General features: G+C 32.8%; 2 protein-coding genes across 8 annotated transcripts; both read left to right on the plus strand.

Moving 5' to 3' along the window:
• The first annotated feature begins 254 nt into the window (after positions 1-254).
• On the plus strand, positions 255-5,537 carry LOC109854182 (scm-like with four MBT domains protein 1). 2 transcript variants are annotated; one of them, XM_020427033.1, is made up of 8 exons: positions 255-703; positions 1,626-2,035; positions 2,162-2,251; positions 2,536-3,026; positions 3,274-4,124; positions 4,263-4,906; positions 5,014-5,185; positions 5,321-5,537. In XM_020427033.1, the coding sequence occupies exons 1-7, from the start codon at positions 658-660 to the stop codon at positions 5,182-5,184; spliced, it is 2,703 nt and encodes a 900-aa protein (XP_020282622.1). In that variant the 5' UTR covers positions 255-657; the 3' UTR covers position 5,185; positions 5,321-5,537. The 2 variants fall into 2 exon arrangements, with proteins under 2 accessions (XP_020282622.1, XP_020282620.1); XM_020427031.1 differs by having other exon boundaries at positions 5,014-5,537.
• A 610-nt stretch (positions 5,538-6,147) lies between these two features.
• Positions 6,148-15,933, plus strand: LOC109854125 (neuroglian). Of its 6 annotated transcripts, XM_020426930.1 has the most exons (12): positions 6,154-6,328; positions 7,956-8,041; positions 8,451-8,583; positions 9,151-10,566; positions 10,688-11,148; positions 11,270-11,626; positions 11,746-12,004; positions 12,464-12,784; positions 12,880-13,256; positions 13,347-13,619; positions 14,786-14,878; positions 15,115-15,205. In XM_020426930.1, exons 2-11 carry the CDS (start codon positions 7,987-7,989, stop codon positions 14,875-14,877), a joined length of 3,744 nt encoding a protein of 1,247 aa, XP_020282519.1. In that variant the 5' UTR covers positions 6,154-6,328; positions 7,956-7,986; the 3' UTR covers position 14,878; positions 15,115-15,205. The 6 variants fall into 6 exon arrangements, with proteins under 6 accessions (XP_020282514.1, XP_020282516.1, XP_020282513.1 ...); XM_020426925.1 differs by lacking the exon at positions 14,786-14,878 and having other exon boundaries at positions 6,148-6,328; positions 7,939-8,041; positions 15,115-15,933; XM_020426927.1 differs by lacking the exon at positions 14,786-14,878 and having other exon boundaries at positions 6,148-6,328; positions 7,942-8,041; positions 15,115-15,933.
• The last annotated feature ends 2,524 nt before the right edge of the window (positions 15,934-18,457 follow it).

Genomic DNA, 18,457 nt, shown 5'->3' on the forward strand with positions numbered 1-18,457 from the left:
CATTGTAGACGGCTCTTTACGACTGGGCTGTGTTCAGTTAAGCAAGATGGAGCGAACTAATGCAGGAAATGCAGGAAATACAGGAATTGGAACTAATGAATTCCTGTATTTCCTGCATTTCCTGCATTAGTTCGTTCCATCTTGCTTAACTGAACACAGCCCTGCATTGTAGAACAGACTTAAGTAATTTTATGTGTGATGGCCTTTAATCGCGAATCACGAGTTGTGATAATCTTCAAAGTTAGGTTTGTTCTTTGTATAAATATAGTTGCATTCGGTTGCACTTGCTCAAAATGAAATAGATAGATAATTAAATATCAGAATGCGCGGAGAGAAACAAAGAAAAGATAGAAAAAGTACAAGAGGTGCAACTAAAGAACAGATTCACTGTTTTGTCCTGTACATGTATAACACAACTCTGAGAAGATACTATTCACTTGCGATTGCTCGCGATAGATTTGGATAGATTATAGCAACACTTTGAAGTAGATTTTCATTACATTTATTTCGTCAGCATGTGGTAATCATTGAAGGAAGTTCTGTTAATCTCATTATATATATATATATATATATGTGTGTGTGTATATGTATATATATATATTTATATTTATACATATATATATATCGTACGCAAAATCTCGTCGACATAAATAAATTATGGAAGCGAGCGAGAATGAAGCTCAAGAAAACCCGCAAGACGGAGGTAAAACTTTCAATTCTTTTTTTTTGTTTTAAATTTTACTTGCACGTGTAGAACGTATATTACATGTGAAATTTATACTTTTATCACGTCGATGTAATTTGAAATTCTTGCACATATATGCTTATTACGTACTAAAACTCGAGTATATTATTGTTGTTTTCAGTAAAACTAAATTATAGACAAGTGTTGTAAATGAATTTTTATTAAACAAAAAACTTGTCGAACTGTATGTTCTGTACGATTCAAAGGTTTTTTTAAATTAAAATTATAGTAATGATAAAAGACACCCGTTTATATTGATTTTGTGACATAAAAAACATGTATAATACATATATTTCAGATTCATTCTTATACGTGTATTTGGTGTGTTTCTCGATCTTTTTCTGTCTTTAAGATAATTGAATCTAAAGTAGTATTATGTGTACTAGAATTATAGTTGAAAATTATAGTAATTCGCTATTTTTATTATAAAAAATTGTTATATTTTTGTTAATAAAAAAAATTTTTTAATCATTATAATATTAAAATTAAATAAAAAAAGTTTTAAGTACTTGGTTTTATATGGAGAAATATATAATTGTTATTATTTTATATTTTTTCACTTATTTCATACTTAATATTTTTATATAACATTTTTATATGTAAAAAATATTATTGTAGTTGTACATTTTTTTTTATTTTATTGCTTCTATTAGTTGATTATATAATATAAATTTCTCTGTTTTTACAATACATATTCATTGATAATATATGAACAACATAATTCCTTCTATATTTATTTTTATAAATGTTTTTTTATTTCTTTCAAGATAAAAATATATTAGTATCATATATATATATATAATATATATAAAATTAATTTATTATTTAACTACTTATGTGTGTGTGTGTGTGAGAAATATAGTGTTAAATTATATTTTAGATTATGGATTTGTTTGGCAAGATTATCTTGATGCTACAGCAACTGTAGAAGTTCCACAACATATGTTTCCTCATGTGGAGTTGACATTGCAAAATAGCATTGAGATAGGTATGTCGCTAGAGGTGCCAGTGCAAAAAAATGATCAGAAGGAACCATCATATTGGGTAGCTTCTATTGTCATGGCTTGTGGACCTTTATTACGGTTGCGTTACTTTGGTGGCGATGACAGATCGTTAGAATTTTGGTTTAATCTTACAAAAGAAGCTGGTCATGAACTTGGCTGGAGTGTAAAAAACAAGAAGAAGTTAGAACCACCTGATGTTATACTTGAAAAATCACCAGATTGTATAAATAAACTTGATGAATTCTTATTGACAGCACGCACACTACCAGCTGAAATGTTAACAGGAGTAAGATTAACATTGTTGTAAACACTGTTCATATTAAAAAATACAATTATAAATAATATACTTATATGTACATATATAATAATTCTTGTGTGTATATATATAGTAATTCTTTTTTTCTTTACGCAGGATGGTCTAAGTATGACAGAGAAGATTAAGAAAGGAATGAAGGTTGAGATAAATGATCCATTACATCCATACAAACTATGGGTTGCTACGGTAAGAAAAAATATAAAAGTAAACCATTCTAAGAGCATTTATATATAAAACTGAAAAATATAATATAGAAATATAAATTGCATAAAAACAACATATCTTTTTGTTCAACAATAATTTTAATATTCATAATAAGTATTTTGGCCAAATCAATAAATTTCTATAAGATTATTTGCTACAAAAAGCAGCAAATTCTATTTTGATTTGATGTTCTAGTACTTTACTCATCTAAACTTGATTGTATTCTGTAGTTGTATACATATATTTCTAAGACAAATCTTTTCCAGATTATTGAAAATATTGGTGGACGTCTTTTATTAAGATATGATACACCAGGTTCCTCTTCGAAAGATTTCTGGATATTTTGTACATCTGAGCGATTACATACATATGGATTTGCAACCAAATCAAATTCCGTTTGGTTTTTGGGACCACCTTCTTCACTAGTTGATTTGCACACATATGAAGAATGGAAAGATTTGATAGATTCCAAACGAAAAGATTGTGAGCATTTGGAATTGTTTAATAATACCATACATCATCCGAAACACAATTTTGAAGTGGGAATGAAGATGGAAGCTTTGAATCCGGTAGATCGGACAAAGATGTGCCCTGCTACCGTGACACAAGTATTCGACGATACTTATTTTCTTGTGAAAATTGACGCACATACCAAGGCTACAAGTGATACACGTTGCTCTGAAAATAATACATGGTTGTGTACTGCAGATCATCCGTACATATTTCCAGTTGGATGGGCACGAAAACACAATGTTACGTAAGTAAAAGTCACATTTATATACTCGTATGAATTATACGAAACATTTCAGACTTTTTATTATGTCGCACATATACGTTTTTTCATGTATATATGTTACGCCCGCGCACGCACACACTATATTGGGTTATTGAGTGTGAAACTCGACTTGTGCGAAATATTGTGTGTGTGTGTATTTATAATACATTTGTCGAGTTTCACTTAATGACCTAAAACATAGTTTTACATGCACTTTTTTTTTATTTAGGATTACTAATCCACAAGGTTGGACTCCAAAGACTGAAGAATTTGAGTGGAACGAATATTTAGAGGCGTTCTATGCTAGTGCGGCACCTGAGAATTTATTTAGCAAACATTTGGCTGCTGTTGAGGCAGGTTTTGAATGCGGCATGAGATTAGAAGCTGTCGACTCAAAAGACAAACATGTAATTTGTGCCGCTCACATAACTAAGATCGTCAATAATCTCTTATGGATAAAATTAGATAATTGCAATTATTCTCGACCAGATCATATAGTCGATATGCATTCCTTGCAAATATTTCCCGTTGGATGGTGTGAATCCAACCATTACCCGCTAAAACCGCCGCACGATTATATTGAAGTCTGCAAAAAACTAGAAAGAACTGTAAAGGAAGAGAAGAAGGCGAATCTCTTGGACATACCAATTTCAGAACCACGGTCTTCACTCTGGTGTCCAAAGATATATTTTAATTACCGGTGTTTTACAGGCCCAATGATCTCAAAAGGTAAATTAGCAACACTTCCAAAGTCAGTGGGGCCTGGGCCAGTCGTGTTGGTTATGCGAGAAGTTTTATCGATGATAGTATCCGTCGGGTATAGAAGTGCCAGAATTTTGAAAGTTCTGCAATGTGATACCAAGCCAGATCCTGGATATCACTTAGAGGTTTTAAAGGCAAAACACAAAAACAACACATATCGCGCAAGTGTAGCCATTGTTACATCGGGAGACATGGTAGCGGATTTCTGTAGAAGTGTTTGTAAAAAACTAATGGTATGCCCAAATTTGTTCGGTCCTCTGTATGTATCAGAGAACGAATGTCCAGACGAATGTTATAAAACATCAAAAACAAAATTTAGTAAGTAGATGTATTTCCATAGGGAATTTATATATTGCACTTAGAAAAAGCTATCTGTGTTTTTATATATTTTGTTCTTATTAATTTTAGGGCTTACCTCCAAAGAGAACTTATTTAACATTTTTATCTTTTTTGTAGCAACGGTTGGAACTGGTAAGAGAGGAAAGCCAAAAGGATATACAAGTATCATGGTACAAAAATCGAAACCGTGGGGTAGAAAGCGTAGAAGAAGGCGTGGTAGATGGGCGAATAAACAGAAAGACGCTAATGAGGAATATGAGCAAGAAGAAATGGCCTTTATGTCATTAGATTTGGCTAAACATGTTTCAGAGAATCAAGTCGAAGAGACATACGAAGGAAGACAACTGCTTTCAGAAATAGACATTATGATACAAAAAGGCTTGGAGAAATCCGATAAAGAAGATTTCAAGATGGAAATTGCATCTAGTAATGTTTCCGAAGATTCCGGCAGTTCGTTTAATGATAGAAAGCTAAAAGATAGAGAGTTGTGCAGTCCCTCAAATTTAAATTCAAAGCAACATTCCACAAGATTCGGTCAGAGTTCTGCAATCACCAGAGGAATTAAAAGAGAATGGGACACGAGCATAGAATCCGATTGCTCTGAGGCAGATGCCGAATACTTGAGAATGCAAAAGACTCAAAGACGACCGAAAACACGGAAACTTGATTCGAATCCGCTATATTGGAGTGTAGACGACGTGTTTCGGTATCTCAGAAAAACAAATGACTGCAGAGATCTCGCATATCGCATCAAGGAAGAGGTAAGTAATTAAATATGTACATATATTTATATAATTTTCTTAATAAGTAAAAATCTTACGTGAACCATACTTTTATTTATATCATCATTTATTTGATCTTTGTTTAGGAAATTGACGGTCTCGCATTTTTGCTGTTGAATCTTCCCTCTCTTACACAGCATATGAAATTGCGGACAAGTTTAGCTATGAAACTATGTCGACACGTTGAGCAAGTCAAAGTTACGTTTTTTCTGCGACACATTCATGAAATGGAGCCTGAACAATATCAAATGGTTTAATGTAATTAATGATTCAATTATTTTGCAAAAACGAATTTATTATAATGTCTGTATAATGTACATATAGTAACAGACGTCCATATATAAAAACACACATCATGGAAACAGTTGTTTGAGAATCTTTGTAATTTTTCAGTTACATAATGCACAAATTAACCAGGAATTAAGTGATCGCGACTACACAAATTCGCAGTATTTTATTCTCAAAAAGTGAAAACATCAGTTGATGTATATAGTGTCCATAATCATGTCATACACACATCTTATTTTGTCAAGAGTTTTTTTCAAAAATTTTAGTTTTTTTCTATTTTACTAAGGCTTATAGTACAATGACTGTGAATAAAATAAAATGTTTTATCATATATATTTTATTGTATATAATTTGTATGATTACCCTATATAAAGTTGGTGTGTGTGTGTGTGCGCGCGCACGCGTATGTGAAAGTGACTGCACAGCAACAAGAAATATATATATAAATTTATATATATATATATATATATGTATGTATGTATATACATATACAATTATATATATCAATTTATATATATATTTTTTTCAGCATAATAAAAATTGCATATATAGCTAAAAAATTAAGTAATTTTTGCTGATTCTATTTTTATGTATTAACATAATGTATCAACATAATTTTATTAGACATAATGTGTGTGTAAAGGAAATTTGAGTACATTAATTTTGAATGCAATAATAAAATACAAAATCAATAATATCGATGTTATAGTTATTATATTATCGCGGTCTCATTGATAACAATTAAAAGTATTTTTTATCTATCCAAGAATAATACTATCGACAAGATGTTAATCTTCAACCTGACAAGTGAAAAGTTACCTACCTACAGTACATTTGGAGTCTCTTCTATCTAATTTCTCCGCAAGACGAAAGAGATCGCATCTGGAGACACTACTGCGGACACATGTATATACATGCATATATACGACGCGCTAGCTAGCGCTATACATGTATGTACACACGTACACGAGAATCCACACGCACAGCAACAACACGATAGTACCGTAACGACGAGTTACGTATTCGAGTCAGTGGTTCTGTAGTTTTTCAATGATGCTTGGTGATAGCGACTGTTTTTGATGGTGTTGTGCACCAAGCGAACATTGAATATCAGTAAGTATCTATGGCTTTTATTATAATCGCATGATTCTTCTCGATCATTATGATCATTATTGCTACGGGAACGACGAAGACCGAAGGGTAGGCATGAACGGGACAACCGACACGGCATCGGCGATCAATGCTTCTTACGGGTGTGCCCACTTTTTACCTTAGGTTTCCCGTTGCATTTTCCTTCGTTCGGTTTATCGCGTCATATCGTCACAGAAAGTGAGTTATTTTTTGCGCCGGAGCGACGCGTTCCTCACAGAACTCATGGGTATCGCTGTCTCACGGTTTTGATAGACGAAAACGTCCGTATCCGCAAAATCCGCGCGGTGAAAACGAGGAGTGAGATCATCGTGTGACAACATCGTTATAGTCCGCAGCTTGATTTCCATATCCCGGTGACGAATTAATGTTATATATATATATATTTTTTTATGTATCGCTACGTTACTGCGGTCGTTTTTAAAATGAAAATTTGTATTTCAGAGCGATTGTTAACGGTGTGTTTGTGTGCGTGCGTATGTACACACATATGTGCGATGTGTACATTGCTCTTTAGTCAATCTTGTTTCTGACGGGTACACGCCCATTTTTCGTGTCTCCATTAACAATCAGCATCTCATAACATCTTGGCGAATTTGAAAATTTCAGATAATTAGGTCAACTTTGATTTTGCAATAGATACTCTTTAAGAAGACTATGTTAAGCGCACGCGCGTTTTGTGTACTTATGTATGTACACACGTTTATGTACATTTATCGCAAAGGCAAGCGCGATATACTAATAAATTAGAATGAGCAACGAATCTAGTACTTTTATTCAAAAATTCTTAGTGAAAACAAATGATTCTGATTGATTTTTGATGTTTTTTAACTAAATTCAAATCTGTGATTTAAGAATTTTCCTCTCTCACAACGTTAGAATTTTAAGATAATGAAAGATGTCGAAAAATGGCAATTTTGACAATATTTTATTTATTGCAAAGAAAGTAAATTTGTTTGTATTTTTAACTTTGCCAAAAAACGTAACAACGTTTTCCTTTTAAAATATATCTTTGTCTGTTAACACTTCTAGATTAATGAATCAGATAAAGTTTTCAATATTATTATTTGTAGATAAAATCATAGGCTTGTACTCTCTTAAGTAGAATCAGTGCATTGCACTGAAAATCAGTAAATATTTACTGATTCCGATAGTTATAAGTCTTCCACCGAGAATCAGTAGATTATACTGATTCATTCTGTTCCATATATATGGTATGGAAGACTGTAGATATATAAAATATACAGGATAATTTTACCCAGTAAAATCATGAATCGGAAAGGATTGAAGGAAAGATTCTTTTTGAAAAAGTAAATTGATTGAAAGTCAAAAGCGTAAAATAAAGATACTTTATGTGTAAAACTCTGTTTTTGAGGAAACAGCTTCATATAAAAAAATTTATATTCTATTTCATTTTTGATTAATTGTTTTCTAGAGAGATCGATTTCTTCCCGATTATACCATTATCATTACAGGTTATTCTGTATTTTTAACTGATATTGTCATATAATAACTTAAAATATATTTAATAGGACACATTATTACCTGTAGTAATTTTAATATATTTGTGATAGCAGAATTGCTGTTTTAGCTTTCTGAACTTACCAACATACGAAATAAACATGAGACCCATCGTGTGTATTGTTCTTGTACTGATACTTGGTACATCGGCTATAAGTAAGTACAAATAATTTTTTTTTTTTAATATGTTTTTAAATATAGTTTCCTTTAATGTTAATACTTATGAGTTTTGTGTTAGATAAAATAGCTTTGCCATTAAAATATTAATTAAAACTTTTAAATTAATTTTAAATTATAATACGTATCTTGAATATAATGTAGAAGATGAAAATTAGAATTATAAAAACTATGTTATAATTTCATTTTTTGTTAAATAATGTTTAGTCACACAAAGTATTTTTCTATAAACTTTTTATGTTGGAATGCTTTTGTGTATTTATGTTTCTGTTTTGACATGAGCTTATACATATATTTTTTATATATTTGTATATGTACACATCCTCTGTTGTGAACTTTATTTTAGTGGCATTTTTACTTTAGATTTAATATACTTTTTATTTATTAGTTCAATCACCACCGCGGATATCTAAGCAACCACCAACAGATGAGCAATTATTTCAAGTTAGTCAAGCAAAGATCAATGAGAATGATAAACCATTTTTAATTGAATGCGAAGCAGAAGGAGAACCAGCTCCAAAGTAAGTATCTGTTTTTCTGTGGTTTTATTTGTTTAATTTTTCTTATACATGTAACACACAAATATTACATATATGTACGAAATCTTCTGACATTGTTGAATAATGTGCTATCAAGAAAATAGCTAGCTTATGTAAATTATGTTTCTTGACACTATTCTTTAAGTTGCTTGCAAGAACGGAAAACGTACTTTCGCGATATCTCATTCCTGAAATCTCATTGCACTTTACATCAAGCTGTTCATCTTATGTACTGTAGAGCAGCAAAATGTAACCGGTCAGCCTTAATTACAAGGATGATCTCATAACTTTAAGATGTATGAAGTAGTCATCACTAATACATTTGAGTTACATAAATGTACTTGTAGAGATACGGACGAAGCTTGTGTGTATTTAGTAAATCTTATAAAGATAAAATAAATTTAAGGAGAAATTCACAAATACTTGAACATTATGTATAACATTTTCTATTATATTGTAAACATTTAATTTGTATTATTTCTTTTTGATGTTGTGTATATAAGAACTTTGATTTTTTACGTGAAAATATGATACGAATATATTATGTAGGTATCATTGGATTAAAAATGGCAAAAAATTCGAGTGGCCGGCGTATGATGATCGCATCTCTCAACAGCCTGGTAGAGGCACCTTGGTGATCTCAAGACCGAGAGACGAAGATTTAGGACAGTATCAATGTTTTGCCGAGAATGAGTGGGGGATAGCTACATCGAATTCGGTGTTCGTTCGAAAAGCCGAATTAAATTCGTTCAAGGACGAAACTCCGGTGACTGTGGATGCGACCGAAGGATCTCCGTTCAAACTTACCTGCCATCCGCCTGATGGTTGGCCTAAGCCAAACGTTTATTGGCTGATTCAGGATATCGCTGGTGGTATCAAGTCAATCAATAATTCAAGAATGACTCTGGATCCGGAAGGAAATCTCTGGTTCAGTAATGTCACAAAAAATGATGCTTCGGATGATTTTTACTACGCCTGTGCTGCCACATCTGTGTTCAGAAACGAATACAAATTAGGCAATAAAGTTTTGCTACATGTACTTTCTACTGGCGCGTCTACCGGTCAAAATAAACATCCTCCCGCGAGACAATACGTAACCAGAAAAAATGAAGTTGCTCTGCGCGGCAAGAAGGTAGAGCTGTATTGCATATTCGGAGGAACACCTTTGCCACAGATCGTTTGGAGTAAAAACGGCCACTCAATTTTGCCGTCTGAGAAAATAACTCAAGGAAATTACGGTAAATCTCTCATCATAAAACATGTTAATTTCGAGGACGAGGGAACGTATACTTGCGAAGCATCGAATGGAGTAGGAACAGCTCAATCGTATTCCATAAATCTGCAAGTAATGGCGGTGCCGTATTTCACCATCGAGCCGGAATTTGTGAACGCTGCAGAAGACGAAACTGTGGAGATCAGATGCGAAGCCAGTGGAGTGCCCGTTCCTGAGATTAAGTGGATTCACAACGGCAAGCCAATATCTAAGGCACCACCGAATAGCAGAAGGAAAGTTACGTCGAATTCCATCATCATTGAAAAGCTGGTGAAAACAGATACAGGAAACTACGGATGCAACGCTACCAATTCATTGGGATATGTTTACAAAGATGTGTATATCAACGTGTTGGCTTTGGAGCCGGACATCACGCAACCACCTACGGACATGAGCACGGTCGATGGCAGACCTGTGCGAATTACATGCCGCGTTTTCGGTGCGCCTAAACCCGAAGTAAAATGGATTAAAAATGGACAGGAACTAACTGGCGGTCGTTACAAGACTTTGGACACTGGCGATTTGGAGATCGAAAATGTAATTTTCTCGGATGCGGGTGTTTACACCTGTCACGCTTCCAATAAGTTGGGCGAGATTGATGCATCCGCCGAATTGGTGGTAAAAGAGCACACCAGGATAACGGACGAGCCAGAAGATTACGAAGTCGCAGCGGGTTCTACTGCCACATTTAGGTAAATAATAATTTATAAAACGGAATTGCAATTTTAATATATATAGAATAAAAAATAAATTTATATTAATTTCAATTTATATAAACTAGGACTTTTTCGAAACTTGATTTTTACGTTCTAGATGCAACGCTGTCGCTGATCCCAGTTTACCACTGACCATAGAGTGGCTAGCCAATGGCGAATCAATAGATTTTGAAATGGAACCGAGATTTGTAAAAAGTTCCGATTATTCTCTAATGATCACAAAGACGACTGAACTTGATTCTGGTACTTACACATGTGTCGCACACACCGACTTGGATAGCGCGAAAGCACAAGCAACACTGATAGTACAGGATGTACCAAATGCGCCTAGATTGGTCGGCGTCAACTGTTTGTCAAATGATGCTTTTGTTCGGTGGATACCCATGGGAGATAACAGGGCTCCCATTCTACGCTACACTATCCAGCACAATACCAGCTTCACACCAGACGTTTGGGAGATATCTAAAGATTTTGTTTCATCTACTGACCAGGCATTTACAGTGCCTATGACACCTTGGGCTAATTATACGTTCCGCGTTATCGCATGGAATAAAATAGGTAAAAAATCTTAACGTTTTTGAAAATAGAAAAAACACTTAAAGTTAAAAATTTTAAGATATAAATTTAATAGGTGTAAATAAAACTTGATGTATATGTTTTGTATCATTTTGTTGTACAGGCCCGTCTCTGCCGTCACCACACAGCGATGTTTGCTCCACTTTACCGGATGTTCCTTATAAAAATCCGGACAATGTTAGAGGCAATGGCACTACGCCGCAAAATTTGGTTATTTCCTGGACGACCATGCCACAAATAGAACATAATGCTCCTAGATTCATGTATAGAGTGTATTATAAGAGGGATATACCCGGTGATAATTGGATTATACAAGACATAAACGACTGGAAGAAAAACAGCTTAGTGGTAGATAACCAACCTACTTATCAGCGTTATAAGATCAAAGTTGTAGCGATAAACGAAAAAGGAGAGAGTAGAACTCCAGCGGAAGAGATTATCGGATATTCCGGAGAAGACGGTAATCCACTGATAAAATATTATTTTATTATCAAAACTATAATTAAGATTGTCAATATTAGACTTATTAGAGGCACGATATTAATCTACATCATAAAATGTTTATAATTGCCATTTCAGTTCCCCTACAAGCACCTGGCAATTTTACTTTGAAAAACGTAAACTCGAGTACAACAGCTTTGCTGTCCTGGAGTCCGGTACCTGAAGATACGGTGAGGGGTGAACTTCAAGGATATAAAATTCAGACTTGGACAGAGAAGGATGGCGAGAGAGGAATGCGTGAAATTGATGTTCGCGGTGGAAACAAGACACACGCTTTAATTACTAAGTTTGTCCCATACAGCAAGAATTTTGTGAAGATACTCGCTTATAATGGCAGGTAATAATAACATCTCGAATATGTCCTGAGTTGTACTGAGTCAAAAGTTCTTTACTATTTTGCAATAATTACTGAGTTATTAATTTATAAAAGTCGCAAAAATGAGTGTGCGTTCACGTGAAGAGACAGTCCAGCGCGTTCACGGTTGCTAAACGCGCGGCGATACAATCAAAGGAGTTTGATTTTTAATTAATTTGTTATAATTGTAAAACAATGCTCTTATATTGGTCGCCGTATACCTAGCAACTGTAAGCGCACGAAACGTCTGTCTCGTTACGTGGATGCACGCTCATTTGTGGATCTTTATAAATTACTAATTATTCAAATATTGCGAAACTCGCAAAATAATAAACAACTTTTAGTACAACCCGCTCTATCTTCCCACGAGAGATTCAATTATTATCAGACATTGTGAGTGTTTTTTTTACTATTGCACATGTTGCATTATCTATCGTGCAGACACGACGGTCCGGCATCTGAAATTTTGAGCTTTGATACACCGGAAGGTATCCCAGGACCAGTACTTAGTTTAGAAGCATTTCCAATGGGATCTAGTGCTCTGTTCCTTGTGTGGACGCGGCCTGCAGAACCCAACGGTGTTCTAACCGGATATAGGATTTACTATCGGATCGTGAACGGCACAAAATTGGAGCCTTTGTTGGAAAGGAAGCCGCAGATTACAGATCCAGGAGCTACAAGTGCCAAATTAGCGGCGTTAGCTCCTGATACAAAATATCGTGTTCACGTACGTGCAACAACCAAAGTTGGTGAAGGTGACGAGTAAGTACTACATGAACATATGATCATGTTATAACATGTGCTATTATTTTGTAATAATTGGCATGTTTTTTTTTATCATTTTAATATATTCACAGCTTCTTTATTGAACAAAAGACGCGAACTTCTCAGCGGCCCGATATTCCACAATTTACATGGGAAACCGTATCAGTGGAGAATGGATATTCAAACGTGAAAGTTATTTGGCTACCGAATTTAAACGGCATTCCTGGAAGTCACTTTTTCGTCAAGTACAAGCTCAGAGGAGAAACAATATCTACATTGTCGGATCCTGAGTTCCAATTGGATACTATTGAGATTCGTGGTCTTCAAAGTGGTGAAGTCTATGTGATGTCGGTTGTTGCGGTTGATGGAGATTATATGACCGAGAGCGCTTCTCAAGAAGTAGAGACGAGTAGTGAGGGACCCATTATACAGCCGAAGGAAAATGTCGCGACAGCCGGCTGGTTTATAGGTATAATTGTTTTTGTGGATATTAAATATTTGTATTTTATGTTGTGACGACCATTTACATTTCAACAAATGCTTTTACTCCTTTCCATAGGAATGATGCTAGCAATCGCTATTCTTCTCTTGATACTGATAGTTGTTTGCGTTATTAAGCGAAATAGAGGTGGAAAGTACGCGGTACATGAGCGAGAACTGGCTGCCGGACGTGCTGATTATCCTGACGAAGGTGGATTTCATGAGTATTCACAACCATTAGACACCAAATCAGCTGGCGGACGCGCGTCTTTAGCATCGTCATCTCACCAGGATAGTAAACACCCTGAATCTGATACCGATTCTATGGCGGAGTACGGTGACGGGGATACAGGTTGGTAATAGGTTCAGCATTTTATTCAACTTGAGTAAGAATATCGTTCAAAATATGGCTAGCGTATTAAAAACTGCACGAGTTTTTCACTTATGTATTACATATTACGATACATGATCTGAAAGATACATTTGTATATGCAGTGTCATTGCAAAGCGATTAATCTCCATTTTTCATAATTTTTGAGTTATTGTATTCTACGTGTAGTTTACTCTCTAATTTACACGGTGATTAATATACATACTCTTAAAATAACAGCAGAATTCTATAAATTAACAATTGAAAATGGATAATCGCCAGCAAACTTTATCGGTTCATACGTTGCAAAAAACAGTCTTTCAATCTCTATTTTAACCAATAGACATAAAAGATTTATTGTTTTTCGACTGCACTAAGGCTATACTGAATTGCGATTGAATAGACTTTGCCTCAATTACTTTTACACAACTTTAATACAGTTTAGTGCATCTTGAAGTTTCTGATTTGCTCCTATAAAAGACAATCTCATATTTTCATGTCAGAATACTTTTTTTCTATTAAAATTTTACATTTGATTTTGCATAGGTATTTACTTTTTTTTTACAAATATTCTTCTATTTACTGCAAAATAATTTTTGCTAATTATTCGGTCTACATATGTAATATAGACTCCAAATTTTACAGAATTATATGTACAAGAATTGATGTGAAAAAAGAATTTTTCGATGCACCGTCATATATGTTCAGAACAGTTTTTTGTTCTCAAAATTAATGCGAGTAGAGTTTGCTGGTTTTGCAATAACATTTCTCATATGTATTATTAAAAGATAATGAGATAGCTTTTACTTTTATATTACACAACTTACTGTGTTATTATTTCAATGTATATTATACATGGTTTGATCAAGACTTTTTACAAAAAGCATGTATGCAATTTTCAAGTTTCAATGTAGAAACAATTAAAAATATCACACATATTAAAATCTTTCTTATGAACGCTCAGGTTTTTTTATACATGGCACACATCAGTCACAATTGCATAAATCAGTTATAGTTAGTATATAGTTATAGTTATTTATCATTTAAATAACATTTATATTTTTGCTTGATCCATTATTATTTTATTTTGAATTTGCTGCGTATTTTGTTATACGTTTTTATTTGCTTCATTGCTTGATTCAATACAGAGGGCATGAACGAGGATGGTTCTTTTATTTATCAATATGGCCGACACCCTAAGCAAGAACCAAATTCGCACGCATTTGCTACTCTAGTCTAAGGTAAGTCTACTAGATATCTTTTTAATAATTATATCTGAATTTTGAAAGTTTTGAAATTAACATGTTATTACGTTGCATAACATTGCATGCACATGTGTAAATTAATGTTGCATCATATCACAATATGCACACAAGCAATATATAATTATTGTATTTTCTCTATATATTTGCTTTTTGTATAGTAATGCGATAAAATCTTATGATCTTATGCTCTAATCTTTTGGAATTGGTTTCAGGACGCTTCACGGAAGATGGATCCTTCATAGGGCAATATGGACCTAAAGGTAGACCAGAAGAAACACCACCTATTCCAACTGGTACTATGGCCACGTACGTGTAACATCTGCAACTTTCTTAATCAAAGCCACATAAAAAAATGTCCTCTTGTTAGGCTTAAGGATCTCTCGATCCTATTTGCCTACTTGCAGCAGCTCTGCTATGCACCTTGCGCTGGGCGCAACGTCTAACACTATACTGCCAATTAGAATCTCTGGTTTTGGGTTTTATACTTTTTGGAGAAACTGGTTTTTTCTTTTCTCTTTTTTTTACATTACAGGACACTGTAAATTTCCGATGTGTAATAATTGAATAATGAATTGAAAATGATTTTTATTTTCTGAAACATCATTAACATTTTTGTTTTGTTTTTTTTTACTTGACGAATATTAAGAAGTAGCACATGAAAAATCTGTTTTTGTTATTTGTTCTTTTTATATATTTATTTCACTATAAAGAGAATGCTCACTGTGCGTCAAGCTCTCTATTGTAATTATAAAACCCAAAAACTATAAATGTTTCATAGCGTGCAAGCTATTTATGGAAATAGTACCGTAGAAACTATTCTAGCATTGATCGTAATTACTTGACAGAGCCAGGTTGAGCAAGACACTTCGAGTGGCGAGAACTGCATTTGGTTATTCCAAATTTGTGACACATAAGTATTTTTAAGACTGCATGTAATATATTCTACATATGCTGTGTAGTATTTTCTATATACATATATATATTATAGCATATTATATATCTTACAACATAAATGCGCGCGCGTTAATTTTTACGTTGCATTTGTTTTTTGTGAGTAACTATATTAATATTTATCTAAAATATGTTACATTTTAGTGCCTATAATTTATGAAAATATACTTTTGCTCTACTGTATAACTTTAAATAAGATGTGTATTTGTAGTAATTAAAATTATCGTTGGTTTAGTTAAACAATATTGTGGAATTAAAAGTTATTTATAAGATTATTTTACTATTTTGCATAATTTGCCTTATCATTTCTATCATTAAAATTAGAGAGATGTAGGTCTTATATAATATATTTTTTGTAACAAAGTTGTCAAAATTGTAATACGATGTTTAGTTGGACCAAGAACGCACAAGATGTTAGTAAATGGCCGGTTGTAAGAAAATTGTATTAGTTACATGCAATCTTGAAAATAATTAAGTCTATGTAGAAACAGTGTCGCAATCTGGCTTCGACTGATTTTAACATTAATTTTCTAATGTGGTACGATTGTTCTTTAAGAATCTTTAGCCGCGATTTTTTACTCTGCCGAAAGAAGGCCAAATCTGTATAAGTGGAAAAATAATAGTCCACAATTATATCATGCACTTACATTTTCATTAACAAACACATATATATTTGTGTGGGACGTGTATATGCGCGAATAAGAAATGTGCAAAAACAAAAGATATTGACGGGGAGAGAAAGAGAGAGAGAGAGAGAGAGAGAGAAAGAAAGAAATATATATATATATATATAAAATAACAATATATATAAAAAAACAAGATTGTATATGTGCACTATAGTAGATAACACAAAAACTTGCAAGGCCTCTAAGTAATTGTTGCTTTTGTACGTGAAACATGCTTTAATGAAATCTTTTTTTATTTTTATAAAAGGTTTTAATTTGCTTTTTTTGGTAATTTTTATTTTAATCTAATAAGTATAAAAAAAATTATATATATATATATAATTTAATATGTAGATATATATATGTATACACATATGTATGTATATGTATTAAATATACTCTTTATAAGTTATAATTTTATAGTGAATAATTCTTAGGAAGAACGCGACGATTATAGTAGAGCAACTATAATTATTATTATTATTACTTAGTGTACGAGATGTTAACATTTGTTTAGATCTTTAAGTACAATTTGTACAATTTGTTCAGAAAATCCGTTAAATTTAAGGTAGTCAAAATGCGCTGTACAGGTTGTCTGCAAAAGTGTCGCGAGCAAATATGTCAGGTACAAAGAGAAAACAAAGATAGGTACAAAATGTATAATAATTACAATGTACGCACGAAGTATAATACTTTTTAAATGATAATAAGATATCTTATACTTGATCAGATGGATACAGAATTATAGTTCACAATCTTTCTTTATGAAGAATTTTCTTGTAAGAAATAATAATCGGGTGAAGTATTTACTAACGTGATTGAAAGATATTTGTTAGGGTCTTTTTTGCCGAACATCCTGTACAAGTGACTTGGACGTCACGTGATTGAATTAAAAGACTTCTTTATACTTATGTAAGTGATGTGAACTTGTCGCAGTAACTACTAATAAGCGTTTTTATATTAGCATCTTTTATATAATGTTATACATTGACATTGAAATCAATTTGAATGTAACTTTCACTAAGCGGTTGTAATGCTAAAAACTACGAGATAAACAAACATCAATTGTTTATTTATGAAAATTGTTCCCATTATATTGGTTTATTATATTGGTGTATTATATATATACATATGTGTGTATAAAAATCCACGGAATTTTTTTGTAAAACATTTTACTGAATGTTAATATTGCGGAAAAATATATATCATTTGAGTATTTTTGGAACAATCTGATATTGCCATTCAAATCAACTAATATAAGTTTTTACTCTTATATCAACTAATGAAACCGTAATTATATATTTTTGCGTATAATTACCAGAAAATAATGACTAAATTAATATTGCAAGTAGCTGCTGTTTCGATAAAAATCTCGATGTCCAAGTCACATATACACAAACACGAGTGCGTTTACATTTTTAGAGTATTTTTCTATTATGCTAGCTACAATATTTAGCGAGATATAGCGAGATTAATTTCATCCTGCACGTTGAATCATCGGTTGAACACGTTAAGATTTAATGTTATATATTTACACACAAAAACTTCCAGTACTTTTGCAGTTCATATCGTCGTATTTTCTTATACTGTTGCAATGTTCTTTTTTGTAGTCTTTTATAATTTTATACTTTGTGTAAAAAGAATTACTTGCGGTTTATTACACGATAATATCTAAATAATAATAAAGGTGTTTATTTTGCGGCAGTTGTTTTTCGACTGAATTCTTGAAGCATTTCTATCATCTCGACGAAAAAATATCTAATACCATGTACACTGCTTGATATTAGGTTGCAATCACGAAAAAAGACGATTTGTGACTTATTATTAATCGTACAACGTGATGATGTTTCCAAAAATGCAAAAAGTCTTGACACTTTTTATAGCAAATTTTTCTTTTTTGAATCTCAATAATTTCTTAGTATATGAGGTGTTTAATCTA

Source organism: Pseudomyrmex gracilis, unplaced genomic scaffold (genome assembly GCF_002006095.1).
Source record: "Pseudomyrmex gracilis isolate BER0280 unplaced genomic scaffold, ASM200609v1 scaffold_60, whole genome shotgun sequence".
NCBI lineage: Eukaryota > Metazoa > Arthropoda > Insecta > Hymenoptera > Formicidae > Pseudomyrmex > Pseudomyrmex gracilis.

Bases quoted from the DNA above. Each gene is read 5' to 3' on its own strand.
- LOC109854125 (XM_020426925.1), top strand. From the start codon at position 7,987: ATGAGACCCATCGTGTGTATTGTTCTTGTACTGATACTTGGTACATCG. The intron at 8,584-9,150 runs GTAAGTATCTGT...TATATTATGTAG, and splicing joins GAAGGAGAACCAGCTCCAAA to GTATCATTGGATTAAAAATG. The intron at 10,567-10,687 runs GTAAATAATAAT...TTTACGTTCTAG, and splicing joins GGTTCTACTGCCACATTTAG to ATGCAACGCTGTCGCTGATC.
- LOC109854182 (XM_020427031.1), top strand. From the start codon at position 658: ATGGAAGCGAGCGAGAATGAAGCTCAAGAAAACCCGCAAGACGGAG. The intron at 704-1,625 runs GTAAAACTTTCA...ATTATATTTTAG, and splicing joins AGAAAACCCGCAAGACGGAG to ATTATGGATTTGTTTGGCAA. The intron at 4,125-4,262 runs GTAAGTAGATGT...TCTTTTTTGTAG, and splicing joins AACATCAAAAACAAAATTTA to CAACGGTTGGAACTGGTAAG.